We start from the raw sequence: 8,731 nt of genomic DNA, 5'->3' as shown, positions 1-8,731 counted from the left end.
TTTATTTTTTATTGGTGTTCAATTTGCCAACATATAGAATAACACCCAGTGCTCATCCCATCAAGTGCCCCCCTCAGTGCCCGTCACCCAATCACCCCCACCCCCCGCCCACCTCCCCTTCCACCACCCCTAGTTCGTTTCCCAGAGTTAGGAGTCTTTCATGTTCTGTCTCCCTTTCTGGTATTTCCCATTCATTTTTTCCCTTTTTCCCTTTATTCCCTTTCACTACTTTTTATATCCCCCAAATGAATGAGACCATATAATGTTTGTAAAGCAGCAGATTTTAATCAGGAAAGATGATAGTGGGGGTTTCTGGGGAGGGAACACAGAAAAGCAATATTTAGTTTCTTGACCACCGTGATTACATGGGCTCATTTTATAACGTTACTAGGTTGTACACTTAAATTTTATGCCATTATTTACATTACTTTTTTTACAAGAAAGATTTAAAAGAGGGGTGCCTGGATGGCTCATCTAAGCATTCAGACTCTTGGTTTCAGCTCCCGGCGTAATCTCCTGGAATTCCAAGCACAGCACCGTGTTGGACTCTGCGCTCAGCATAGAGTCCGCTTCAGATTCTCTCTCCCTCCCACTCCCTCCCTCTCTCTCTCTGTCAAATAAGTAAATAAAATCTTTCTAAATAAAAGGTTTAAGAGAATTAAGTGTATGGAAAGAAAACATAAGATTTTTTTCATTATCTCAGAGTAAGGCTTTTCTAAGTATGAGATAAAACTCAAAAAGCAATTTTAAAAGATTGCTTGATTTGAGACCATAAAGAATTCTGCATGAAAAAAACACCCAACAAGTCAAATGACAAACACCCATTACAGGAAAATGGTTGTAATTCTTCTCACGTTTCTTACTATAAAAAAACAAAGGACTGGAGGGTGGTTTTTCAGAATCTTGTGAATGCCTTATCCATAAGACATAAGAACAAAGAAAAAAAAAGAATGTAGAAGTTCTCTTTATATTGATGTGGTGTGATCTCCAAGATATGTTATACTGTGTATGGTCTGCTACTATTTGTGGAAATAGCATATATCTAGGTCATGGATATGCAGATCACATACTCATGGAGTTGTTTATCATGTTTGTGACAGACACATATGCACATACATTTTTCAAAGATGAGAAGCCACTCCATATGCAGTGAGGTTGCATAATATCTAAGACATATTGCTACAGAACAAACAAAAAAAGGCTAGATGAGAGTACTATGACTCTAATTTTTTAAATGGGAAACTTCAAACACATGCAAAAGTAGAGACAGAGGTATAATGAACCGGTGTACCTATTCCTCCCCACCTAACAGTTGGCAACTTTTCCTCTGTACCTCCCTCCCACTTGATTACTCTGGAGCAAATCCCAGACACATCATTTCATCTGCAAATACTTCAGTATGTACCTCCGATAAGCCTCCCCACCCCTCTCTTGGCATAACAAGTACATCAGAAAATAAAAACTTATCAATAATTCTCATATCATCAAATATCCAATGGTCACATTTCCCAGATTTTTTTCAGAAGTTTATTTTGTTTAACAGTTGATTCATTACAATCAGGATCTGAACGAGGTCCAAACTTCGTATCTGTGTTTGGTTTCAAGTGTCTTTTAGTTCACGGGTCTTCCTTTTACCCCCTTTGCAGTTTATTTGTTGGGGCAGGAGGAAAGTTAATTTATAGGTTCCCCCCACCCCAGCCTCTTTTTTTCCCCCCATCTTTGCAATTTATTTGGTGGAATTAAAAAAAAGAAGAAGAAGATTGTTTGTCCTGGAGAGTTCTCTGAATTCCGGATTTTGCTGATTGCATCCCCATGGTGTTAGCATGTTTGTGACCAATTTTACTTACTTGCCCCCTTCAGGTCCTCCTTCCACTCTTCTCCACGCTGGTCTTTGCTCCTGGAGGTTGACCCACGTAGATGGCATCTCCAGGTTCCATCACCCTCTGGCTCCAGGGTCTGGCCAATAGGGAGCCCCGGGGGGGAGTGGGAAGGAGGGAAAAGAGTGAAGTCAGAGTCATCATTTTCCTGGCCCCTTACCTGCAAGGCTACATTGGGTTGGCTGTGCTTCTTGGCCGAAGGTAACTGTTCCTCTCAAGACACAACTCCCTCCCTTTCCAGGTTCTGGTAATTCTTCTTTCTTCTGGGGAAGGCTTCTCTGCCTCTCATTCCATTAATTCTTTCCACACTGCCTTCACCTGGATAAATAACCCCGCTTGGAATTTCCCTAATCAGAGTTCACCATCTGCTTCCTGTTGGGACCTTAATTTATACAATGCTTCTCTGCTCCCAGTATTTCCAGGAAACTGGCAGTCAAATCTGGGGGCCTGACTAGATTCAGATTAAAAATTTTTTGTTAAGAGTACTTCATGGATGGTGTTCAAGATGTTATATTGCATCACGTCAGAAGGCACATAATATCCGTCCATTATAAAGATACCTTCAGCTTTTCACCCAATGGGTTTTAGCAGGGGTTGGTGATCATGGCCTCTTGCCATTGTCAGGAGTTAGACAATGATGGTATTCTATCATTCTTTCTTCATAGATTAGCTAGAAGTCTTCCATAAAGAAGAATTCTCTTACCATTTATTTGTTTACCATGGGATGCAGTTGGTACAAGGCTGAATCAATGCTCACTTCTTTCACTTTATATCATTTGCAGAATTATGAGCTGGTTTCTCCAAAGGCAACCAATGATGAATTCATGGATTTTCATATCTGATGTGCTTGAACCCTTAATTTTTTAATTTCTTCTTTTTTAAGATTTTATTTGAGAGAGAAAGAGAGGGAGGGGGAGAGAGAGAGAGAGAAAGAGAGAGAGAGAATGAGCAGGGAGAGCGGCAGAGGGAGAGGGAGCAGCAGACTCTTTGCCGAGCTGGAAGGCTGACCCTGGGCTTGATCCCAGGACGCCGGATCACGACCGGAGCCAAAGGCAGATGCCTAATCGACTGAGTCACCAGGTGCCCCCATTTTTGTTCTTTCTGACGCTCCAATGATCTCATTCCTCAGCCAGTGGGAGCCACTTCAAGTTGGCTCCTTCTTTCAATATGATCCCAGGAGTCTTTGGGAGTCTTTGATAGTTTCCTTGCTTTCTGATGCAACAAGGTAGGCCAGGTTCATCTTTCCTGCCCCAGAGATGGAAGCAGCCATTTCTCCAAAGAGCCCTGGTTCCTTTTAATGAGAAATGGTTAATAAAAAGCCACACTAGGGGTGTTCCTTGATACTGGGATATTATTTCCAGATCATATTTCAGCTAAGAAATTAATACTTTTAGAGAGAAAATACATCATGTGCTCATACTGATACTTATGATTCAAATTTAGGATTGCAGAACTTTTAATTTTTGGTTTTATATGTATACATATATATTTTTTATTTAGACAAAGAAATAGCACACAGTGGGAGAGGGGCGTGGTGAGGAGCAGAGGGAGTGGGAAAGAGAATCTTAAGTAGGCTCCATGCCCAGCACAGAGCTGATGCACAGATCTCACTACCCTGGCATGACCTAAGCCAAAATCAAGGGTTGGACGTGTAACTGAGCCACTTAGGCACCCCTGATTTTATATTTTTATATCTTGTCTCTTATGCTGGAAATCCTGGTTTCTAGCAACATTAACAGAATTATTTGCATATATATATACACACACACACATTTATATCTTCAGAATAGCCATTACCAATGCCATAATTGCTGAAACAGCAAGATGTTTTTACAGTCCTTTTTTGTTCTTAGACTATATCCCACGAAAGATGTACATTCAACTACTGGTTTTTTTCCTCACTATTGTGAAAAAAGTCACTTAAAATAATATCACCTTATTAAAGTCACCTCATTCAAGACTTAAAATAAGACCTCTGTGTAAGTAAGCTACCAACCTGATAATTAGGTTCACTTCTTTCACTTTGCTTTTGATTTTTAAGGATTGTGCTCTTACTTTGAGTAAAACTTTGTTTTATAATTGCAAATAACATACATACAATTCCAAAGCCAAATGCACAATTTTGTACATTGTATTGTGTATTGTTAATTTAAAGTCATAGTGACAGGAGAAAGAAGAAGAGGTAAATTGCAAAGCTCCTCTGGCCAATACAGACAATGGACAAAGGGCTATACCTTTATTTTTAAAACAGAAATGTAAATGAAATGTTATCACTTGGGCAATATATAATTAAGCAAAGCTACTGATTAATTTTTTTAATTTTAAAGATATCACTTTTTTAAAAGATTTCTTTTTTCTTATAGCACATGATTGTATTTCTGTAAAACCCAGACAACTTTAAAGAGTGTTCTGTTACAGGGGTGTCTGGGTGGCTCAATCAGTTAGGCATCCAACTCTTGGTTTTGGCTCAGGTCATAACCTCATGGTTATCAGATCCAGCCCCAAGTCAGGCTCTGGGCTCAGCGCATGGAGTCTGCTTGAGATTCTCTCTCCCTCTCCCTCTGCCTCTCCTGCTCATGCTTTCTCTCTCTTTCAAATAAATAAACTTTTTTTTTTTTTAAAGTCCTTTGTTACAAATAACACTTGCAGCTAAAATCAGAGCAGGATGAGAATCCCATATTTTAAGGGAACAGGCTTTTTTTTTTTTAAGATTTTTTTATTCATGAGAGAAAGGCAGAGACATAGGCAGAGAGAAAAGTCTCCCCACAGGGAGTCCGATGTGGGACTCGGTCCTGGATCCCAGGAACACACCCTGAGCGAAGGTAGATGCTCAACTGCTGAATCACCCAGGCATCCCAGGAATAGGCTCTTTGAAACAGCTTTCTGCTGCTCTCCAGAGAGTGTCTGCTTTTCCAAATTTTCAGGGTAAGAGGGAACACTTCCTCCTTTTCTGAGATTCTCTTCACTAGAAATTGCCAATAAGGAGGCTCTCTATTCTCAAGGCCAAGCCCTGGAATCCTGTTAGATAGCAGCAAGTGAAAAGAGCAGGCCTGGGAACTCAGAATGAGGAAAATAAAAGCACATTCATTCAAAAATCACCTGACTGCTCTCAGAGCTCACAAGGGGCGGAGCTTCACCTTCATCTTCCCCAGCCACCCCCTCCTGTTCTCATCTTCTTCACCCAAGCAGGCTCTTCTAGAAGCTCTTTTGATTTTGGTCCTTCCCTCAGAATTGGCCCCAAATTCAAAGAACCTTTGGGATGTTTTGCATTCCATGTCTTCTTTGGTGTACCCCCAAAGTGGGGGCACCACTTTGAGGCACCAAAGGGTCTGTTTGTTCATCCTGTTTCCAGAACCCATGGCTTGGCACACACAGAGAGGATGTCAGGATTAACTGGGTATAGTTGGCAGGTCCCCAAATTTCCCAGTGTTCCTCAATGATCTTGTAAGAACTTCCCTATAGTCAGACTCAGAATGTGGGGAAAGCTGTCAAGAAGAGGGCAGATCTACCTCCTCCTTGGGGGCCTTTGTAAATTTTCTGGTCAGTTTTATTCAGATTATTATTTGTATATTTTAAGCAATTGGGTGTACCTCCTCACAATGGCAGAGACATGCCTATGACAAAGACCGACAGAATCTATCAACAAAAGGACTTCCTTAGTTCATACTCTCGGAATGTCCTTTACTATGAACAGTGATCAGGGCATGGATTTTGCTGACCCAATTATAAACCCTTCTAGATTTAACAATACTTCTATGAAACCCAGTCCAAAATACTACTGGTGTCCTGAGCTGGGGAATGATCAGCAGGTAAACTCCTCCTCCCACAACTAAAGTTAGAGTTTGCAGAATTTTGTCTAGACTGAGAAAATACCCATCACCTTGACTCCCAGGCAATCTCCAGATGGTTGCCCAGGCTGGGAGAGGGCTGGTAGGATCCAATATAGCCTACTCCCAGCCAGGTTTTCATCGAAATGTTACGCAGGCTAGAAAAAGCCAAGCAGGTGAATTCATCTTCCAGACAATTCTTGTCCAATTTGCAGTAAGGCTCCAGGGAGAACCCACTGCATTTCCTCTGGAAGGTTTCCAAAAGGCTGTTTGGCTAGGCACAGGCCAGAGGGAAGCCCCTCCCCCATCCTGTTAGTATGAGGAGAATGTGCCAGAACTAATGCCAAGAAAATGTTCTCCTCCCACTCCCACGTTCTTGACCAGAAAGAATCAATGTGCAGGTAAAAGATGATCTTTTTAGATTTCTCCAAAAGACTACTAACCACATTTTAAAAATTAAAAATGTGTTATGGGGTTTGTGACAGTAAAGCACATACCAATAGCAAATCCCCAAAGTGAAAAATGGAGTTATATGTGGCAACATTCTTACATTGTATGTGAAGTATTATAGAATCCATACAATAAATAAAGGATGCATAATGTAACTTCTAGAGCAATCACAAAAAAAAATTACATAAAGATATAACTAGTTAGAGGAGGTAACACAGAATGCTAAGAAATCACACACAGCTAAATGACTTGCTTTGGCCAATGAAATCAGAGCACATGTGTTGTGTCATTTCTGGGTGAAAGCATCTGGAGCCAGGACTCGATTCCTGTCAGGTCAGTACTGGTACATTCCATTTTCCTAAAAAATGATAAATTTTATCTATATTTTCAAATGTATTTGCAAAGAACTGTAGAAAGTAATGATTTTTCTTGTTTTAGTAATTCCTTATTATTTCATGTATTTGCTCTTTCCCTATTCTTTCTAGTAGTTTTAAACTGTTGTTGGCCTTTTTCTAGCAGGTTTCTTAAATTTTTTTTTCAAGTAAGTTTATTCTACCGTTTTTGTTTTTTCATAATTCAATTTCTTTGGTCAACTTTCTAGTATTAAATTACACAGAGTGCTGTCAGAAAGTCTGATGACATCTAGTTTTTCTTGATACTGTAAGCCATTGTGTCTTTTTGCCTAGAAGCCCAGAGGATTTATTTGCCTAGGATCTTCTTAGAGTTGACACTTCTGAGTCTCTCTTCCCAAGTGCATACACAGTGTGTCTTTACCGTATTTGTATTCAGAGCATTTTCTCTCTCGGAGGAAAGTATTACCAAATTACCACTGAAATATGAATTTTTATTCCATTGTTTTTTTTCCTTTACAATATAAAATTCAATATACCGAATTTTCAACTATGTCCAACTTGATTAGATTTCTTGTGCCTCTTCTTCCTTATCTGTAACTTTCTCTTATTTTCTTTCACTTTGTTTTTCCTTTTTCTTTCCAGTTGACTGTATCTCCCCTTTGTGCATCTTGGATTTAGATTTCTGAGATCATTTTTCTTTTATATTCAGTTTCTTTTCCTGGGTCCTCTCAGTTCTCATTTCACATCTGCTTGGTCATTTTTACTCGAAGCTTTTGTTTTGTGGTGTCCTCACAACTGCATTTGCTTGTCTAATTATTTTGTGTTGGAATGCTGCATTACAATTTTTTTCTGTCTTTTATCCTCCTGTGTTTCCTGCTAACAAGTTTGACTTTAAATTTTCCGATTTTAGTTTTATCTTGCAATATCCCCTTTAGGATGCTGTTTTTATTACTCTTCATATTTAGGCATGTTAAGTTTACCTGAGCACCTATTAGCAGGATATAGGTGAGGAGCAGGGCAGGGAGAGTATTTTAGTTGGTCTCTAAGTCTCTCTAAGCTCCCCCTCCTGGTGCAGCAGTGAGGTAGATTCTCCAGTATTTAGCACCTTTGGATGGTCCAGCTTCCTGTGATCTTCTGTTGCTGTAATAAACCTCCAGTGCCAGCCCCTTCCATGCTTCCCCATACACCACCTCGGACTGCCTAGGGCCTCTCTTATCCCCAGAAGGGGCGCCTCTCCAGGACCTTCAGCTCTGGTCCTGTGCACTTCCCAAACCCCACCTCCCTATCCTTCATTGCCAATGCCAGCTTGCCCCATGATAGATGTTGGTTGTTATCTTGGTCCTGCCATTGCTAGGACTCCTCCATCTTGTAGGCAAGTTCTCTGCTTCTTTATGGCTTAAAAATTTCCTACCCATACCCAGATTCCTTCCCAGACTCGACCTAGACATTTGTGTATATAACAAATGACCACAAACACAGTACCTAAAGCAACAGAAATTTACTCACAGTCCTGGATACCAAATCAAGGTATCATCTGGGTCATACTCCCCCCATGAAGGCACTAGGGGAGAATCCTTCCTTGCCTCTTCTAGCTTCTGGTGGCTCCTGGCATTCCCTGGCTTGTGGCTGCCTTACTCCAGCCTCTGCCTCTCCATTGCTTTCTTTCCTGTGTCATTTATTTTATAAGGATACCAGCCATTGGATTGAGGGCCCACCCTACCAGGCTGATCTCACGTCCAGATCCTTAATTCCATTTACAAAGAACCTATTTCCTAATAAGGTCACATTTAGAGACACTGGGTTACCACCTGGACATATCATCTCAGGACACAATTCAACCCACCGCATCACCTTGACTTTCCCTATAGCACAGACTCACCCTGCCCTCATGGTGACTTTGGTCAGTAAAAATGTGTGCTATGGGAAATGGCTTCTGGGCCTCTGGAACGACTGAATTTCACAGGGCTCCCTGGGCCTAGGAAAGGAAGAGGAGCCCTGGTGGGCATGAGGCACAAGGGAAGAGTACCTGGGTCTTAGTGGATGCTCACAGACATAAGCGGAATTGGGGGAATAGAGATGTCATGGAAGGAAGGGAACAGAAAGAGAAAACAAGGAGCAGGTCAGTCTGCCTGTGGGACTTCCCAGGGCTCAGTAGTCCCTGTCCATCCCTAGGGCTCATCTCAGCCTGAAAGCTCTGGTTTCCCTCAGTGCGTACTGTGGTTAC

At 41.2% G+C, this 8,731-nt stretch overlaps 1 protein-coding gene across 1 annotated transcript in view; it reads right to left on the bottom strand.

The window, feature by feature from the left end:
* Positions 1–263: 263 nt before the first annotated feature.
* Positions 264–8,731, bottom strand: part of ACTR5 (actin related protein 5) — a 36,464-nt gene continuing 27,996 nt past the window's right edge. The window contains exon 10 of the mRNA XM_072801873.1: positions 264–1,956. Coding sequence (XP_072657974.1) covers positions 1,937–1,956 — 20 coding nt within the window. The 3' untranslated portion in view covers positions 264–1,936. The remainder of the gene's footprint in view (positions 1,957–8,731) is intronic.

The sequence above is a fragment of the Canis lupus genome, chromosome 26, assembly GCF_048164855.1.
Source record: "Canis lupus baileyi chromosome 26, mCanLup2.hap1, whole genome shotgun sequence".
NCBI classification, from domain to species: Eukaryota; Metazoa; Chordata; class Mammalia; order Carnivora; family Canidae; genus Canis; species Canis lupus.
This window is presented reverse-complemented; position numbering and strand designations above follow the sequence as displayed.